This window comes from Sminthopsis crassicaudata, chromosome 3, assembly GCF_048593235.1.
Source record: "Sminthopsis crassicaudata isolate SCR6 chromosome 3, ASM4859323v1, whole genome shotgun sequence".
Lineage (NCBI taxonomy): Eukaryota > Metazoa > Chordata > Mammalia > Dasyuromorphia > Dasyuridae > Sminthopsis > Sminthopsis crassicaudata.
The window spans coordinates 268,556,600-268,576,585 of NC_133619.1; the positions used below are offsets into that span (position 1 = coordinate 268,556,600).

Genomic DNA, 19,986 nt, shown 5'->3' on the forward strand with positions numbered 1-19,986 from the left:
GACTTTCTGCCTGCTTAGGAGAAAAAAAAGACCAGCAACAACTTAATTCTGTCTTTCTTAGACCAAACTCTGGAAAAAGTTGACACCCCACATACACATTCACAATTACTCCAAAAAGACCTGTAAAATGCATTAAACTAAGTGCTGATCATGAATTGTTCCCCCTCCCCCAAATATCATAGTGGGTCATTTTTTTTTTTTCAGTTCAGATTGGCATAATGTGCTAGACAAAGGTCTCAAACTCTGGGAATAGGGTCTACTGTGCAGAACCTTATAGTGTGGAGACTAAGCTAAGGCTATCATCTAAGACTATAAATTGTAAAGAGGTGCCAACTTGCATTCGTGGAAGTAGCTTCCTTACTCAGAAGATCCGTATACTGATGATCACAGATTTGTATTTATTTAACAAGTTATACCACACAAGTACTTATTTTAGAAATGAAAAGCAAATTATATAACTCAATCACAAAATGAAAACTTCAAAACAAGGTAGAGTTATTTAGACTATATTGTTCTCAAGATAGCAGGGGAACTCATGGAGAAAAACTCCTTTCAAAAGAACTACAGAAGGGCAGCTAGGTGGTGCAGTGGATAGGACACCAGACTTGAAGTCAGAAGGATCTGAGTTCAAATTTGATCTCAGACACTTAACAGTTCCTAGCTGTGTGACCCTGGGCAAGTCACTTATCCCCAATTCCTCAGCTAAAAAACAAAAACAAACAAACAAAAAAACCCCAAACTACAGAATGTCTATAACAGTTAGAAATCTATGACATATAAAAGAATATTGAACTATTTCAGGACAGTTTGGTGGTGCAGTGGATAGAAGGCCTGGAGTCAATAAGACTCACCATCCTGAGTTCAAATGTGACGTTAGGCACTAGTTGTGTGGCCCTGAGTAAATCACTTATCCTGTTTGTCTTAATTTCCTTATCTATAAAATGTGCTGGAGAAGGGTATGGTAAATCACTCCCAGTGTTTTTTCCAAGAAAGAATGAAGAGTCGAATTTGACCAAACTGAACAAATTATTCCTAAATAAATGGACAGATATTAATTGTTCATTAGTGGGTCATCACATATAGTAAAAAAAGAAAACAAAACAAAAAAATCAAAATTAAATTTTTTTTTTCAGAACATAAGATAAAAGGTTACTTTATAGAGCCAGGAAAAAATGTTTTTAAAAAATTCATCTAGAGGAACAAAAGTTCAAGAATCTCAAGAGAAATAGTGCACTAATACAAGATGAAAGAATTGTACTAGAGAATAATTCTTCAGGAAAAAGACATGGGGTTTTTCTTAGATTGCAATTCCAATATAAACCAGCAATTTGTTATGGCAACCAACAAAAGCTAATGTGATTTAGGATAAACTAATGTAAGTAGGAACATTGAGGTTTCAGAGCTTCAAAGCACTTAGGCTTTTCTGCTGACAGATTTGCATAATAAAGGCAGGAATTTGGACTGTGTGTGTCTCCTTAGCCCCCTTTTTGTTCTGGCTTAAATTTCTTCAGTCATAAAGCCTGAGAGGATTTTGTGAACATATAAGATTGTCAGAACTCTAAATTAGATTGTTATCTGTAATGGAAGGCTTTGATTTCTAAACCAGATAAAGGGGTTGCAACAGAGAGACTTAATCTTAGTCTGGTAAGAGCTGTCAGCCTGTATTTAGGCAGACATTCCTCAGGGACCTCATTTCAGTTGACTGAAGCTGAGTTGGCTTGGCTCATCCTGAGGAGATGAGTGCATGGACAGTGGCACTGAGGAACTCCAGTACAGATTTTAAAGTAAAGACGGTGTTGTGAGACCAAAGAATCCATCAGAGAAAAGGTGCTATGTCCAGAAAGGAGCAGGAGCAGAGAGTCCAATAGAAATCACATGCTTAGCAAGGAGCTAACCTTGTGATAGCGGTGTGATGACCCCATCAAAAGGCATCAGGGATTTTACAGTGCAAGAGGTATGAACTGCCCTCCACATGCCCCATGTATATAATAATCTGAATGCACGTTCACTTCCCTACTGATGTATATTTGTGGTAAACTCTGGGTTTATGAAAAGTAATGTCCTATTGCAGATCTTACTTGGCAAATTCATTAAATATTTTTTCTTTGAAATTATTTTATTTTCTAAGTGAGGAAAAAGGAAAATACATTAGTGGGTAATTACAAGTTTTGTTCTGAGTAGATATGGACCCACAGAATATTTTGAACTCAGGTAGCTGATCTGGAGATTTCATTTGTGTCATAATTAGAAGATATAAATAGTGTTTTGTATTATACATAGTAACAGCAACATTGTAAGATGATCAACTATGACTGACTTAGCTTTTCTCAGCAATACCATGATCAAAGATAATTCCAAAAAACTCGTGATGGAAAATGCTAGCCACACACAGAGAAACAACTGATGAGCCTGAATGCAGATCGAAGCATACTGTTTTCTCATTTTTCCCCGTGATTTTTTACTTTTGTTCTGTTTCTTTTTTCTCAAGACGTGCAAATATGCTTTACATGATTGCACATGTATGACCAATAATCTTCTCTGGAAGGGGATAATGGAAGGAGGGAGGGAGAAAAAATTGGAACTAGATAAAATCTTATAAAATTAATATTGAAAATTGCACATGCAACTAGAAAAATAAAATACTATTTACATAAAATGTCTTACAGAATCAGAAAAGTGATAATCCCGTATTCTGTCTAGATCAGACTACACGTAGATTATTGTCTTTTATTCTAAATTCTAAGTGTTAGGATGGATATTAATAAATGAGTGAATACAATGGTAGAGCACCCAGGTGTTACAATTGGAGACTATGCCATGTATGCACTGGGGATTTATAAATAAGGACTGGGGCTATTTAGTCCGGAGGATAGAGGAGCTAAATTAACTATCTTCAAGTATTTTGAAGAGTTGTCTTAAGTGAAGACAGATTAGATTTGTTTTTATTGACTTTGGAGGGCTGAGCCAGGTACCGTGGATCTAAGTTAGAGAAACAGATTTAGGCTCTATGTAAGAACAATTTCCTAACCCAATCTGTTGCTCTGGGTGAAGGGGGAGTTTACGATAGCTTTTGGGGGAAGGGAGTCAAGAAAAACCTAGATATCCACCTTCAAGGATATGTTTTATTTCCGAGTCTACACACATTTTTGATTCTTTCTCTTCTCGCTCTTACATCCCTCCCTATTTAGCTTCCTTTGGGGCAATCAAGAAAACAAGATGTGTCTCCGTTGCTAAGGCAACCGCTGTGCTTTCATCACTGCTTCCTCCTTCCAGCCAACCACACCCCTTTTTCTCCCCCACTTTTTGTACCATTGTTCTCTTCCACAACCTTGGTTTTGGCCACGCCTCTTCTCGCTTTGCACTCCTTCCCTCTCCTTATCCCCCCCTCCCCCTTCCACCTCCCCAAGGAAAGGAGACCCAGAGGTTGTAGGGGGTAACTAGTAAAGGGGTGAAGGCGCGAGCCTTCTCGTCTTCTCGGCGAGGTGACTGTTAACAGAAAAGTGTCAGTCGGTCGGCTGGCACTAAACCTTCAAGCGGCAGCACCGTGGTGGTGGTGGTGCAATCATGTCGGATCTGGGCTCTGAGGAATTAGAGGAAGAAAGGGAGAATTATCTTGGGGTGAGGATGAAACTTCTCAGGATGAGAGAAGAGGTCTAGGGAAGGGCGGGGACATTTGTACCAGCTCACTTTTGGACAATACCACCTCCTCTTTTCTTGGATACTCCCTTGGCTTGTTAAAGGGATAATAACGCTTTTAACTCTGGTTTGCTTTCTGCCTTTCTGACAATTTTCCCTCCTTCCTTCCTCACCTTTTCTGCAACGTTAGTTCTTGTCAGCACTCGTTTGTGAACGTACCCAAAGGATCTCTCTTTGTATCTGTATCTTTTCCCTCAGTAATCTTAACTCAAAGGGATTCAATTTTCAGTTAGGTAAAAAGTATAGTCTTGTACTTTCCCCTTAAGCTTGGAATCTGGGAACCTGAATTTTTATCAGCTACTTGAGACTTTCTTGATCTTGTTCTTTCACTTCTTTGGTTCTCGCTGTGAAAACGTATAAGACCCACTCTTTGGAAGCCCCCCTTAATCATTAGTGACAGGAGTTGGGGAGTGAGAGGGTGGTGTGTGTTGGAACGTATAAGTTTGACTTTTGATTTATCTAAAAGGCCAGTGATTACCACTGACTTCTTTCTTTTACCTTGCCCTTGTTCTCTCCCAATCCCTATTCCCCTTTCTTCCTAAACAATACCCACTTTAAGGCAAAACTTTTAAATTCTGAATTGAAAGTTTTCCCTAATGTGTTGCCAGTAATACCTTCTATTTCCTTAATACTTTAAGGCTTATAAAGTGCATTTTAAAAATAAATATTTTGTTTTCCCCCAATTACATGTAAAAGCACTTTTAATATTTCCCTCCAATTTTTGAGTTCTAAATTCACTGCCTTCTTCCCTTCTATCTCTCACCTGCATTGAAAAGGCAAGCAATTTGACATAGGTTATATATATCCGGTCACGCAAAACATATGTCCATGTAAATCAAATTGTAAAAGAAAACAGACAAGAAAACCTCACCAAAGTGAAGAAAGGGAAAAGTATGCTTCAATTTTCATTCCGACTCCAGTAGTTCTTTCTCTGGAGATGAATGTGGTTTTTCTTCAGAATTGTCCTGGATCATCGAATTGCTGGGAATAACAGAAGTTATTCACAATTGATCTGGCCCCACCCTGAATTTCCAATTCTTTGCTACCACTGAAAGAACTGCTGTAAATATCTTTTTATGTATAGATTCACATTCTCTGTCTCCCTCCCTCTTTTAAAATTTAAGTAAAGCTTTTATTTTTAAAGCATATACATATTTTAACTTTCAACATTCATTCTTGCAAAACCTTGTGTTCCAAATTTTTTTCCTTCCCTTTGCCCCACCCTTTCCTAGATGGCAAATAATACAATATATGTAAAGCATGCACAATTCTTCTATACATATTTCCACAAATATCACGTTGCACAAGAAAAATAAGATCAAAAAGGGAAAAATGAGAAAGAAAACCAAATGCAAGCAAATAACAACAAAAAAGGTGATCCATACTCAGTTCCCATAGTCCTCTCTCTGGATCTCTTTATCTGGGTCTAGTCACAAGACCATTGGAACTGGTCTGAATCAACTCATTGTTGAAGAGAGCCAGGTCCATCAGAATTGATTATTGTATAATCTTGCTGTTGCCATGTATAATGACCTCCTGGTTCTTCTCATTTCACTTAGCATCAGTTCTTGTAAATCTCTCCAGGCCTCTCTGAAATCATCCTGCTGATCATTTTTGTAGAACAATAATATTCCATAATTGTAATGTTCTGTTGTCTCCCAATTATAATCCTTCTCTGGGAGGAGATCTCTTTTCCGTATAATCTTTTCCTCTGTGTGCAAGTTTCTTGGGAGGCTTCTACAGCCTCCAGCCAGAGAGAAGGTAGAATCTCGAATCCTATTCTTCCTGAATCCTGGCTCTGAACCTCCTCAAGCTTCCATGAAGTTCTCTTCCGGAAGTCTTGTTCTTCCTCAATCCAGACTCCTCCTCCAGGCCGCCATCCTAACTCTGGCCCAGACTCGACTCACTTCTCCAGGCCCAACGTTGTCTCTTTTATCCTCCCAGAGAATGGGCGTGGGTTAACTCAGGAGCTTGTGGGAAAAATACTTCAACCAATGAACTTGCTCCTTTTAAAAGTTGTATAAACTCCTTTTCATATGTAAACTCCTCCTCAGAAGTTCAAAGGGGTAAACTCCCCTTAAAGGCCGGAACCAAAAGAGTGTGAACTAGAGAATTGTTAAGTACCAATTTAGCACTTAGTAAGAACCTAACACATAACATTCATATGCCATAGCTTATTTTGTCATTTTCCAATTGATGGGCTTCCACTCAGTTTCCAGTTCCTTGCCACTACAAAAAGGACTGCCACAAACATTTTTTGCACATGTGGGTCCCTTTCCCTCCTTTATGATCTCTTTGGGGTACATGCCTAGTAGAAACACTGTTGGATCAAAGGATACACAGTTTGATAACCCTTTGGGAATAGTTCTAAATTGCTCTCCAGAATGTCCCTCTCTGTTTTTAATCTCTATACAGACCCAGTACTGGAACTGCTGAGTCAATATTTCTATATCTAATCAATATCTAAAGCACAAAGAGTAAAGAAAAGAGAACTTTACACCAATATTGTTAATAGTCATTTTATGAATTTTAAATAAAATCTTGGCAAAAAGACTATAGCAATTTATCCAAAAAATAATTTACTATGATCAAGTTGCATATCAGAGCTGCAAAGCTGATTCATACTGCCTGGTACATTGTAGACACTTAATAAATGCTTGATGACTTCCCAATGCTTTGACCTGTCAGAGCTGGGACTTAAGCACACATTTCTTGAATCCCATGTTGGTATCATTGTTTTTTGCTATTCCCCTTCCCCCATCTTTATGCTTGAACAAATTAGATTACTTTTCTCTAAGAATATTTCCTGTTAAAAAAAAAAAAAAAAGAATATTTCCTGTTACCTGTGTGCCTTAGTTCACAATATTCCTTAGGTTTAAAATGTTCTTCATGCCTACAACTTATCTATTCTTCAAGACTAAGATCAAATGCAAAATCTTCCTGTTGTAATCTAGACAATATTATAAAATTTTAAGACTGTTTAACATGGACACAGAAGACAAGGTTAATCTCAGTCTGATTTTCCTCATTTCCTCAAATGGGAATGATTATCTTAACATTTTCCTCAAAAATTAAAGCACTGTATAAATGTGAATCATTATTTTGAGCTATTATTATTTGTATGTATCTTACCTCTTTTACTGAAAAGCAGAGACCATGTAGGAGAATTTAGTATAGTTAGTCAACATGCATTTATTAAATGCTTACTATGTTCCAGGTATGGTATTAAACATGAGAATAAAAAGAAAAGCAAAAGAGTAGCTGCCTTTCAGGAACTCACAATCCATTGTGGAGACAACATTCAAACAACCATGTACAAATGAGATATATAGCAGGATAACTTAGCAATGATCTACAGAGAGAAGGCACTAATATTAAGGAGCATCATAAAAAGATTGCTTGTAGAAGATGTGATTTTTAGTTGAAACTTATTAAACTATCCCAAACCTTCTAATTATTTGGACTTCCCCCTGATCTCTGATGATGATGGAGTGCAAAAGAGATACAAATATCATCTCTACATATTTAAATTAAACAATTATCCTTGTTTTGTCCCTTTTCATTGTCCATTATTGTTTACCTTTGTACATTTCTCTTGACTTTTGTGTTTGAATTTCACTTTCTCCAAACTTCTGATCTTTTTATCAGGAATGCTTGGAAGTCATCTATTTAATCAAAAATCCTTTTTTTTTTTTTTTTTGCCTTGTAGAATTATACTCAGCTTTACTGGCTAAATTACTATTGGTGCTAAGCCAACCCTACTGTCCATTCCTTCATAATGTTGACTGCTAAATCATGTGGGAGTCTAACTGTGTATTTTGTCTGTAAAGTTTCTGGGAGTATTCTTTCAGGAGGTAACTGATGGATTCTTTCAATTTCTACTGTGTTTTTTGATTTAAAGAAATCTGGGCAGTTTTCTTTTAAGATTTTTTGAAATATGATGTCTAGGTAGCATTCTTAATTTTTTTTTCTCCTTGATTTGTCTTTCAAGACAGTTGTTTTTGGTGCTTTTTAAAAAGTCTTTTGACTTTGGGTTTTTTTTTTATTTTTTATTTTTTGTTGTCTTTTTGGAATTATTGACTTGTTAGGTTCATTCTCATGTTTAGGGGAATTGTTGCTTGGTCAAAATTTTGTATCTCTTGTGCCAAACTATTGATTCCTTTTCCATTTCTTTCCTCTATATCTCTCATTTTAATTTTTCCCCTCTGGCACTCTCATTTCATTTATTAAAAAAATGTAAACTTAAAAGACAAACAAACAAATCTCTTGCTTCAGCTCTTCCAGGAATTCTCTGTTACTGGAGACTTTGTAGATATTCAGGAGTTATTCTCCCCCAGGTTTATATCTTGAGTGTCCCTGTCACCATGATAGCTCTTTACTATGTGTTTCTTTTTTTTTTTCTTTCTGAATTCTTTCAAACTACTTTATTACTTTAGATTTGAGATTAGGACTAGGTTTTGAACACTTCTGGAGGGAAGGTCTGGCCTGGTCATGTAAATGCTTTCCTGGGATTCTGAGTATTGTGTTACTACAGGGTCTCAGGGTCAGCTCAGTTGGATGACCTGCAGACTTTCAGTATTCCCCAAATAGTGTGATCCAGGGCAGGTTTAATGACTCCCCTCCTGATCTGTTCTTTTCAAATCCTTGACCTGGATTTGGGTCAGATATTTCTGTTAGACTCAGTCCCTGTCAATCAGTTGGTTCAGCATGATGGAACATGTAGTCTGGGATTTCCCTGATTATCTTTCTCCAGGCTTCAGACAAGGCTAGAAGCTGAAATTGAGACCCTCTAGAGGCTCCAGAGATCTGAGCCACATTTCTGATGTTTGTTTCCAAACTTTCTTCTCTCTTGGTACTTAGGGTAGGACCTTCTTATCATTTCTTATCTCTGAATACCACCCTAGGTAAGATTTTTTTCCTCAGTCTGTCCCAGATCTATCTAATGGGTGACAAAATTGCCAAATGATATTCATTCCTAGTACACAGCCTTTCCTGTTGGAATGCTTTGATCAAACCCTATTTCCAGTGAACACAAACTTTTCTGTCTGTCTTCCCATTTTGACTTGGGATTTAAAAAAATATTCATTTTGACTTTTTCTTAAAATTGTCCATCAAGATTCAGTCTGGTACATTTTCTAGATCTGTTTGGAGTAATTTTGTTGATGGGGGCTCATTGTAATTCTCCCTGTTTCTTTTAATGATTTTAATAACCTTGAAAGAAAAGCCCATTTAAAAAATACTGATATTCAATTGATTATGTTGCCAAGTCTTCTGTCTCCAAAGAAAATCATTCAAAAAGTGATAGGGATAAGCATTGTGGCAAATTATGACATGTAACAAGGAACCCTAAATAACTAGAATAAAGAATGGAATCATAAATGGTAGGAAAAAATTCAGTTAATTGGTAAGACTGAAGGATAGATAGCTTTTGTACTCCATTGATATGCTTTTTAAAATTATTTTAGTAGTATTTTATTTTCCAAATATATGCAAAGATAGTTTTCAACATTCACCTTTGCAAAACCTGTGCTCCAAATTTTTTTCTCTCTTCCCCTGCTCTCCTCTCCAAGAAAGCAAGCAATCTGATATGGGTTAAATATATGCAGTTCTTGTACAACATAATGCTGCACAAGAAAAATCAGATCAAAGCGGGGTGGGAAACCCAAGCAAACAAACAACAAAAAGGTAAAAATGCTATGCTTTGATCCACATTCAGTCTTCAAAGTTCTCTCTCTGGATGTAGATGGTACTTTCCATCATAAGTTTATTGGAATTGCCTTGAATCATCTTATCGTTGAATAGAACCAAATCCAACTGATATTCTACTTCAATAGAAAGTTGTGAAAGACCTCAGCACATTAGGCAAATCTCATTTGGCAAATGTATGGCCACTCACATACAGGGATAACAACAAATGGGCAGGGATGAATATGCTGTGCTCCGTGTCATAGGAAGAAGTATTTAGTGATCTTTCAGCAGTATGTAGAATGCATTGGAGGAGAGAAAAACTAGGTGGTTTTTCATGCTGCTCTTTTAAAATTACATTACAGAAATTCTCATGCTTAATGGATAGTGGGCTCAGTGGCCAGGTTTGTGTCTCTCTGAATGATCATCCTCAAAAAGAGCCCAAAGTGTTAGCTGTTCTATGGGTGCTCCCTGAATTGGTGTCCTCTCCTTAAATGTATATGGGAATCCATCAATTTGGAAGATTCCTCTAATATTGCAAATCCTTGGATTGATAGTAGGGTGAATAGATAGGACTTGCTTCCAGAGAATGATGCAATTGTAGAGAGTAAACCATGGTTCTAGAATAATCTTTAAATAGAGATGTTCATAGCATTCAAAAGGTGCTAAATCAAATGTTGATAGGTTCAAATGTCAAGTATAAGCTAAAATAAAGATTTCCTAAAAAATATGAATTCCTATATGTCAAAATTCAAGTTTCCACATTTCTTCCCTCAAATGTCCCTAAATTGATAGTATTTTCTAAGTCATGAGAATTTTAGGTTGAAAGTAAGTTTTGATCATTGTAAAGAGGAGATGGTCCTTTACTAGTTGTTGTTGTTTGCAATCTAGAGCCCACTGTTGGGAGTTCCAGGGACTTTTTTAGCTGGGAATTGATATTTCTGTCTGTTTTTGCCTAACTCTAGAAAGAATATAAAAGATGACTTTCATTTCTATCTAATAGCTTGAAAGACTTTTGGACAAGCTAGACCATTGGAAGAGAAATAAGTACAACTTAAAGATTCGGTTCTGGTGCTTTTTATAAATGTTAATTTTTATTGTGAATATTGAAAAAGTTCATATTTTGTAAACTCAGAGACTTAAATATTTAAAAAACTAGATTGCTGTTGTTCTTTTTCAAAGAGAACTAATCACATTATAAATTGGATTTCAGTGAGACAGAGTAATACAAAATCATCAGGCTCACTTGAGTCATCACAGTGCAGGGGCAAGATAAAAGTCAAGATGGCTGGTGATGACCTAGAATGCAATGGAAGACTTTGGTGATTTCAGTGTTTTGAAATAGCTCTCAGCACTCCATAGCACCTGCTTTAGTCATCTTCCTGGCTTTTGGAACAAATTTTCATCCACTCATTCCATTTGAGACAGTCTTCACATGCTTAGAGTAGACATTCCCTTTAATTCACTGAAGGGTTTGAGGGTCAGTTTTCCTTAATCTGGTTTTAGCTTGTTTGAAAAAATAGCTTACTGGGGTATAACTGCTATACATGCTATAGCTTCTTGGAGCCATAGATGAGAGTTGAATGTCTGGTAAACACCAAAGATGGATGAGCAGGCCAGACTCACATCAAAGGCATTCCTAACCATCACATATACCCTTAACAATCAGTAAGTAAGTGTCAAGATTAGAGCCCAGATGTTCCTAACTCCAAGTTCAGCACATAGTCTGTTACATTAAACTGTTTTTTTTTTTTTTTTTTTTTTAACACTTTTGGGGGGAGTTCTTTTGTTTATATGTCAATGGTAACCTATTCCCTTTCACATTTCAGTGGATTCCACAGAACATGTTTTGTAATGTTCCAGTTATTAGTTTGTACAATTTTATCTTTTAATGTGACTTATTTTATCCCTTTTTTTTTAATTGGTCATAGAGTAAGTAGTAGATCTGGGAATTAAATCCAGGTTCTGTGATTCCAAATTCTTTTTTTTTTAATTAATTAATTTATTTTTAACACACATTGCTTTATGAATTGGGAGAAAAAAATCAGAGCACTGTAGCTGTAAGATCTAGTGCTAAGTTTGTCTCATGGAATATTATTGTTCTCTGGAAAATGATGAGCAGGATGCTCTTAGAAAAAAAACAAAACAAAACAGACAAACCTGGAAAGTCCTCCATGAACGAAGTTAAATATACTATATACAAAGGAATAGCAGTGTTCTGGGATGATCAGCTGTGAATGACTTTGTTATTCTCAATAGTACAATCATCCACTCTCCTCAGAAGGACTTAGGAGGGAAAATCCTCTCCACAACTAGAGATCAAGTCTGAAAACAGATCTAAGCATTCTCTATTACTTTCTCTCTCTTTATTTTTGACTTATTTTTTTCTTGAGAGTATTTTCATTAGGGTGAGAGATCAATGTTTTTGTTCAGAACTTTACTTTTATGAATATGTTTTGAATAACTTCACATGTGGTTTCTTAACTATGGGTGGGAATAACTCAAAAATCTTAAAAATAAATGTAAAAAAGTTGTTTTGAATGTAACTGTGGAAAAATATTAAATAAATTAAAAAATAAAAACAGATAAATAAACAAAAATATCTAGTGTCCTAAAGCAACAGAATCCTACTCTGCTGAGCTGAGGCTGGGGCCTGGGCTATGTTGGTATGGCTTGCACTGTGATTGCACCCCTGACTTCTACCCCATTGCCACAGATTTTCTCTATTGACTTTCCAAGGCCTTCCTAGTGTCCCTGGGCTTAGAGGTGGGGCTAGGACCATATCCCAGCTGGGTCTGGGGCCAGGACAAGTCTAGTTATGGGGCTGGGGTTGTGCTGGCACAGACCTTTTCTGTTAACCTTCCAATTCCTCTTTGGTGTGAGGACCTGGGATGAGAGGTCTGGAAGCCACCATCCTGCTGTTGATTCAGAGATCAGGACCAGGGCTGAGGCTGGGATGGTATGATCTACACAAGGACTGCATACCAGGACTGAGGCAAAATACAGTTTTGAGGAGAGTCTGTTTGAGAATACTACAAGCTATTTGTGTCAAAGTTCTCTTTCTCCTACAATGCTCCCACTCTGGTGTCACAGACTTTTTCTGCTATCCTTCTAAGTTGCCTTTGGTTTGAAAATTTTCAACTCTTGGAGTGTTGTGATAATCAAAAATTTATTTAGAGTCATTATTTAAAGGAATTTGGATCAGTTTGGGGAGAGGTTGGGTAAGTTCTAATCTTTACCTCACCATCTTGGATCCACCTCCTTTATTTCTGATTATGGAATAAAATAAACCTTGTATTAATTAAAAGAAATTTCAGGTATCAATTAGCATGTAAAAAAGATATTTTGAGGAATAGGAGAGTCTTCTGAAGATCCCTGAAATTATACCCCATAAGCTACTTCTACCAGCCTTGCTAATATTTTATACAGTCAATATTTTAAAAGTGCTTTTAAATAACATACTTTTCTCTAACTCATCTATTTAATAAATCAATTCACTTTCCTTATCTTATTTCTTTAGGAATATGAAGGAGATCGCAATGAAGCAGGTGAACGACATGGAAAAGGGAAAGCAATGTTGCCCAATGGGGATGTATATGATGGACTATATGAATTTGGTAAAAGACATGGTCAGGTAAGATTAACTTTGTTATACAACTTTTTCTTTTTTAAAGAATGTTCTTTAAATTAGATTCAGAAATGACAAGAACAATATATTTCAGGGAACCTACAGATTTAAGAGTGGTGCTCGATACATTGGAGAATATCAACAAAATAAAAAACATGGTCAAGGCTTGTTTATCTATCCAGATGGATCAAAATATGAAGGTAAAATTGTATTGTTATATATTATTGTTTCAACATAAGAAAATCAGCTTCATTTTTCTTCTATGACTGAACTTATCTGTGAATATTGAAGTAGATGGGAAGCTACACATTCTTATTTCATTCAGCCAAAAATAATTTAGTGAGTGCCTGCTATATATAATATCCACTGTTGGAGATAGTAGGTAAATAAAAATATAATTCCTACCCTCAAGAACTTTGCAAGCTAATCAATAGACAAAACTTTTAAATATAAAAAGATAGCTAGGAGCAAAGGGTAACATTTAATAAAATGCCAAAAAATTGCTTTAAAAATTGATTTTGCATTTGTGTGACCAGAGAAATAAAGGGAAAAACTTGTGTCTCAAGTAAAGGGAATGGCATGAGCAAAAAGTTAGTTGGAAATATTTAAATTATATTTGGAAAGCAATATCAGTCTGACTCTTATCAGTTTGATTGTTTTGAAATAGTCAGAAGAAAAGTTTGAAAGTTAGAAATGGCCTAGAATGGGTCCTTGATTGCAGGTCTGGCACTTTCTGTAGTAGGCAGAGAGGAATAGATAAAGGATTTTGAGCAGTTGATATAATGGAGGAAGAGTTTTAGGCTGATTCTAGGCTAATAGAGGATTGAATTATGAATTTTTAACATGTCAGAAGCTGGTACTGGGGCAAAATACAGTTGTGAGGACAGTCTGAGAACATTACAAGCTACGTATGCTAACATTCTCTTTCTCCTATAAGAAAAGCATCTGGTAAATTCTTAACTTCTTTTTAAAAATTTTTATTTTATTAATTTTTTTAATTATAACTTTTTATTGACAGAATATATGTTTGGGTAATTTTTTACAACATTATCACTTGCACTCACTTCTGTTCTGACTTTTCCCTTTCCTCCTTCCACCCTCTCCCCTAGAAGGCAAGCAGTCTTATACATGTTAATTATGTTATAGTATATCCCAGATACAATATATGTGTGCAGAATTGAACAGTTCTCTTGGTAAATTCTTAACTTCATGATAATTTCCTTTTTTGTTGCAGAAGGTAGAGAAAGTTATAAGGGAAATTACATTGTAAATCTAATTATAACCTCAAAAGAGTAGTTGGTGAAGAAGAAATATCAAGAATCAAGGAAATAACTGTGCTATTTTAAAACTCAACATGATCAAAATATAACTCATTATCTTGACCCTCAACCTTATGAAGGTGCAGGTTTTCTCTTACAATCAAATTCAAGGTCACAAGTTCACAAGCTATATCCAGTCTGCCTTTGCAGTCTCCTTATATGTCATTCCCTTTAAGAGATCAATGTTCTAGCTAAAGTGGTCTTTTGGCTATTTCTTAGAGACTGTTCAACCTATCCTCTCTGCCCCTTTTATGCCTAGGATGCATGTCCTATTGATCTCCACTTCTTTCAATCCAAGGTTTGTCTTCAAAATTCAGCTCAAGCTGCACCTCTTAGATGAGCTTTTTCTTGGAACTCAGTTTCCTAATAGCTCTCATTTCTGCCTTGTATTTACTTTGTGTGTTTGTGTGCATAGTTTATACTTATATAAATGCATGTTTTTCCCTTTAAAATTTTAATTTGCATCTTCTATTTTCATAGCACTCTCATTTCTTTCTTTTTGAATTAAGAAAAATAGGATCCCATTGATTAAGGAAAGGTTAAATAAATTATATGAATGTAATGAAATAGTACTCTGCTGTGAAAATTGAAGAATATGATCAATACAGAGAAGCATGGAAAAACTTACATGAATTGATACAAAGTGAAGTAAGCAGAGCAAGGAAAACAATGTACACAGTTACTACAACAATGTAAATGGAAATAAAAATAGTCACAAAGAAGCAAAAAATAATGTTGCACAATTTTAAAATATTATCTTGGTCTCAAGAGATATAAGAAGATACCTCCTCTCTGAACTGTATCTCTTTGCAGGGGTGGGAGACGTATAAGGGTAGAACATTTTGTGTAATACCAATTTTTCTAATATAATTATTATACCTCTGTGAAGTCCAGGCTAGCTCCCTGGAGGCCTCAGGATCAGCCAGAGTCAGGATAAGTAAAAGTCCTTGGTCTTTAGGAGGAGAATTGAAAGAATCAGGCAAACTGCCACAAGGCTCACCAAAGATGTATCCTGGATTCTCGAGTCCAAAGTCACCAACTTCTCTGCTCCTGTCCTGCCGCAAAGCAAAGTCCCTCTCTCACCCTTCTCTCACCCTGCCCTCAAATCCTTGTCTACAATTATCTTAACACCATTCAGTAAGCACAAAACAGTGAGAAGAGCCATTTATTCAAAACATATGCTAATAAAATCATTGTCTCACAAAAAAGAGGTAATTAGCCTTACCTGCTCCGTTGTCTGATTTAAGCACACCGTTTTCAGAGTTCCAGCCCTTTTCATCCCTCCCTCCTTTCCTCCCTTATTTCTTCCTTCCCTTCTTTTCTCCCTCTCTCTCTCCCTTCTATACTATTTCCCTTTCCTCCTTCTCTCCCTTCCTTCCCCCCTCTCTCCCTCCCTCCCTCCCACCCTCTTTTCCTTTCTTCTTTCCTTCCTTCCCTCTCTCCTTCCCTCCATAAAGCAATCCATAAAGGAGTGCAAGAGGAAGTTGGGGAGAAGATGTGACATATGAGTAAATCCAAATGATGTAGAAAAAAGATATCAAATAAAAATTTATTAAAAAGCATACAAGACATAAGCAACCTTGCATTCCCAGTTAGTTGGAAAAGAGACTTCACTGTGTGAAAGGGATCACTAGATCTACCCTGTTCCTTGGTTGGCTCTCATGCCCAGGAGCTGAGAGTTTCTGTTGTCTTCATGCTTCAGTGTAGGTTCCTCAGGTCTTCTTGAAGAGGGGACCCCAAAACTCTAAAAATCCTTGAAGAAGAAAATCTCCTTGATTTTGAAGAAACTCATTGAATTCCAGTTCAAGCTGAAACCCAGCTTGTGCTGAGTCAACTTGGGCTATCCCAACCCCCACTGGGTCTAACCTGTACATGTTGTGTCAACCTCCATCAAGACACTCAATAGAATTGCTTCCATCAACTAAAGTCTTTGCAGATGGACTTTGGCAGCTCCCTTTGCTGCCAGGACTTTTTGTCCACTGAGAACTGCATTCTCAGTGCAAAACTCCGTTTTCCATAGATCTGCCCACTGGAATAATATTCTTTTCCAGTGTTAACCTCTTTTTACTCTCACCTATTTCCCTAATGAGACTTTATACCTCTCTGTCAGGATTTCTAACCTTACTTCCCAATCCCTATAATTAAATCTCTTTTATCAATCTAGGTTTTTGGGTCTGTAAATTCCTTTACAGAGAATCTCTGTGCTGCCAGAAGGAAATTTCCCAAAACTCCCTATCCTTGTGCTGAATCCCAATTTGGTTCCCTGAACCCCAAACCTGCCACTAGACCTTATCATTTAACTCCCTGACCACCAGAAACCCTAATCTCATTTTGGTTCCCTAAATCTAGACCTTATCACTCTAACAAACTTTTATGGCTAACATCTCTGGAAAAACTAAATTTCTCTATGTGTCTGTGCTCACATTTCTTCTTTCTTCCTTGTTTAACTCTTCTGCCTTCAGTTTCTTTCATCTTCTCCCTATACATTATTTTCCTAAAAGTGAAAGGGTAGACTTAGTAGTTAAGGTCATTATTTATACATTGGTTAGGCCATCAGATGCATATACATTGGTTAGGCCCACAGGTGCGTATAAGTACAATTTGGAGGCCTAGGGCTAGGATTAAGGTTCGGCTGTGGATGCGTTCCTAGTTAGTATTGGCTAAGTAGAATAGTATTGAGGAAGTGAGTCCCTGAACAATTATTAGTACTGTTGCTCCTATAAAGCTAAATGGAGATTGCATGAGGGCAGCAATAATTACTAAACCTATGTGGCTTACAGAGGAGTAGGTGATAGATTTAAGGCCTGTTTGTCACAGGCAAATAGAGCTTGTCATAATTATGCCTCATAGTGAGAGGATTATAAATGGATAACATAGGTTTATTGTTACTGGTTCGGTAAAGATTGTGATTTGTGTAATGTGATAGCCCCCTAGTTTTAGTAGAATGGCAGCTAAAACCAATAACAGCCCACAATAGGGGCCTCCACGTGTGCCTTGGGCAGTCAGAGGTGGAGGCCAAATAGTAGTATTTTTACTCTGAATACTGCTATGCATGCATATCAGGGTAGGGTAATTGATATAGAGGAGTCTAGGGTTGGTGAGATTAGTGACATGGTCAGTATGCGGAGGGAGCCTAGACTGTTATGTAGGTATAATAAGGCTACTAGAAGTGGGAAAGATCCAATTAGTGTATAGAATAGGAAATATAGGCCTGCTTTAAGTCATTAGTTTTTGCTTCCTCATCTTGTGATGATGATTAGGGTGGGGATTAGGGTAGTTTCAAACAGGATATAGAATATAATTAGCTCTGATGAGGTGAAGGCTATGATTAGGAATAGTTGAAGAATAAATATGGTAAGATAGATTTTTTTTCATGGGCCAGGTGATTCTTGCTTGCAGTTATTATCAGTGGAAGAAGCCAACACGATAGGACTAGGAGTGGTCCCCATAGAGAGTCTAGTGAGAAGGAGTTGTTATAATTGTAGCCTAGGTCAGAGCTATGGTAAAGAAAGAGTTAGGCTTCAGATGTTAATTAGGAAGATGTGGGTTGTAGTGTTGATTCATACTCAGGGTTTTTGGAGTGTCAGGGTAATAGGATAAGTATAGAGGTTGATACAAGGATTTTAAGCATTGTAGCAGGTTGAGGTTTTGAATATAGTCATTACCGTGAGTGCCAGAGATTTTGACCAGTAGTGCAAGGCCAACGCCTGCCTCACAAGCTGAGAAAACCAATAGGATTAGAGGGGTTGTGGATATTGAGAATATGTGGTAGTGGGTAATTAGGAGGGTTATAAGGATGAACAGAGACAACATTATATCCGCTAGACATAATTTATCAGTTTCAGATATTAGATGGAACTGATAAATTAGGACTCCTATAAGGGCCAACAGGAAAGCCATGATTAGGTTTAGGTTAATAGGAAGCATAAGATATTCATGGGGTAGAACCATGATTTATTGAGTTGAAAGCAATTATCTTAATCAGATTAAAAACCTATTTGGTTCATTCAAGACTTTTTTGGAACCATTCGTATGCTGTGAGTAGGATGATGAGGGAGTATGATAAGGCAAGCATAGTGTTGGTTGTTGGTAATTGGGTGGCTCAGGGTAGTGGTAAAAAGAGGACAATTTCTAGGTGGAATAGGAGAAATGTAATAGCAATTAGGAAGAATTTTATTGAGAATGGAAGTCTGGCAGGGCTTAGGGGGTCGAACCTGCATTCGTAGAGGCTAGATTTTTCTAGGTATAGGTAGAGTTGAGGTAATCAAAAGGCGATGAGAACTGATTATTGCTAGGGCAGAGTTGATCAGGAGAGCTAGAATCTGGTTTTACTCAGAACTTAATGATTGGAAATCAGTAGTACTAATTATACTAGAAAAATATGAGCCTCATCAGTAAATGGATACATATAGGAATAGTCAGACTATGTCTACAAAGTGTCAGTACCAGGCAGCGGCTTCAAAGCCAAAATGGTGACTAGATGTGAAGTGATAAAAGAGTTGTCGGAGTAGACATGATTAGGGAAAGTGATCTGATGACTATGTGAAGGCCAGGGAAGCCTGTTGCTACAAAGAATGTTGAGCCATAAATGCCATCTGAGATGGTAAATGGTACATCATAGTATTCTATGTCTTGAAGGGTAGTGAAATATAGAAATATAGTGTGTTTTTTGTTTATTTTGTTTTTTCTAGAGAGTCAAATTACAATTTAAAAAAAAGAGTTTTTCGGATGAAGGCTTTAAGGATAGACCATGTTGTAAAAATAAAAAGCATCAACAAAATACTTAAAAGATGCCATTATTTTACTTTCTGAGGATAATTCCTCTGTTCCTCTGTGTGTGTGTGTGTGTGTGTGTGTGTGTGTGTGAGAATACCATAATAAATTATAAACATCCAAAGACAGTCTACATTGGATTGCTTATGTTGGCATATCTTTTGAATTGTTAATTTCAGGAAGCTGGGTGGATGACCAAAGGCATGGCCATGGGGTTTATTACTACCCAAATAATGATACATATACTGGAGAATGGTTTGCTCACCAAAGGTTTGTTGTTGTTTATTTTTATGTATTTATTTATTTTACTGTTTCTTTCGTCTTTTTATTTTATTTAGGCAAGCAAAAACCCTGAGATATCTTTAGACTTATTGCTCTTATTAAGAAAGAAAATTTTGAATAATAAAATCTACAAAATTCATTTCAAGTATATTTGAATTAAAAATAAAGCATTGTGGAAAATACTCAATTCAGTATGAATCTATGGCATCTGTGTTAGAAAACCATGTTCTTGATAATTTATTAAAACATCCTTCCATAGATTTATGTGGGAGAAGTTTTCATCATACAGCTGGAGAAAAAAGCATGTGTATACTACTCTCATTATCCACCAGGCACAGAAGAATCAGTCAGTTAGTTAAGAAATACATATTAAGCACCATGTGCAAGCCACTGCTAGGTTCTGGAATAAAAAAATGTAGGCCCTGAGATTAAGGAGTTTACAATCTATTGAGGAAATATTCCATAAAAATGAGAGATAAAAGGGTAGGTATCTGGCATGAGGACATGATGGAGAAGTAAAAGAAATTCAAAATGAGTATACTTAGAGATCAAATCTAAAATGAATGGAGTGGGAAATGAGTTGTCTGAGGAAAGAAGAATATA

General features: G+C 36.6%; 1 protein-coding gene across 1 annotated transcript in view; it reads left to right on the forward strand.

The window, feature by feature from the left end:
- The first annotated feature begins 3,409 nt into the window (after positions 1-3,409).
- Positions 3,410-19,986, forward strand: part of RSPH1 (radial spoke head component 1) — a 41,840-nt gene continuing 25,263 nt past the window's right edge. The window contains exons 1-4 of the mRNA XM_074300783.1: positions 3,410-3,618; positions 12,902-13,015; positions 13,104-13,209; positions 19,281-19,371. Of these exons, the coding sequence (XP_074156884.1) occupies positions 3,565-3,618; positions 12,902-13,015; positions 13,104-13,209; positions 19,281-19,371 (365 nt within the window). The 5' untranslated portion in view covers positions 3,410-3,564. The remainder of the gene's footprint in view (positions 3,619-12,901; positions 13,016-13,103; positions 13,210-19,280; positions 19,372-19,986) is intronic.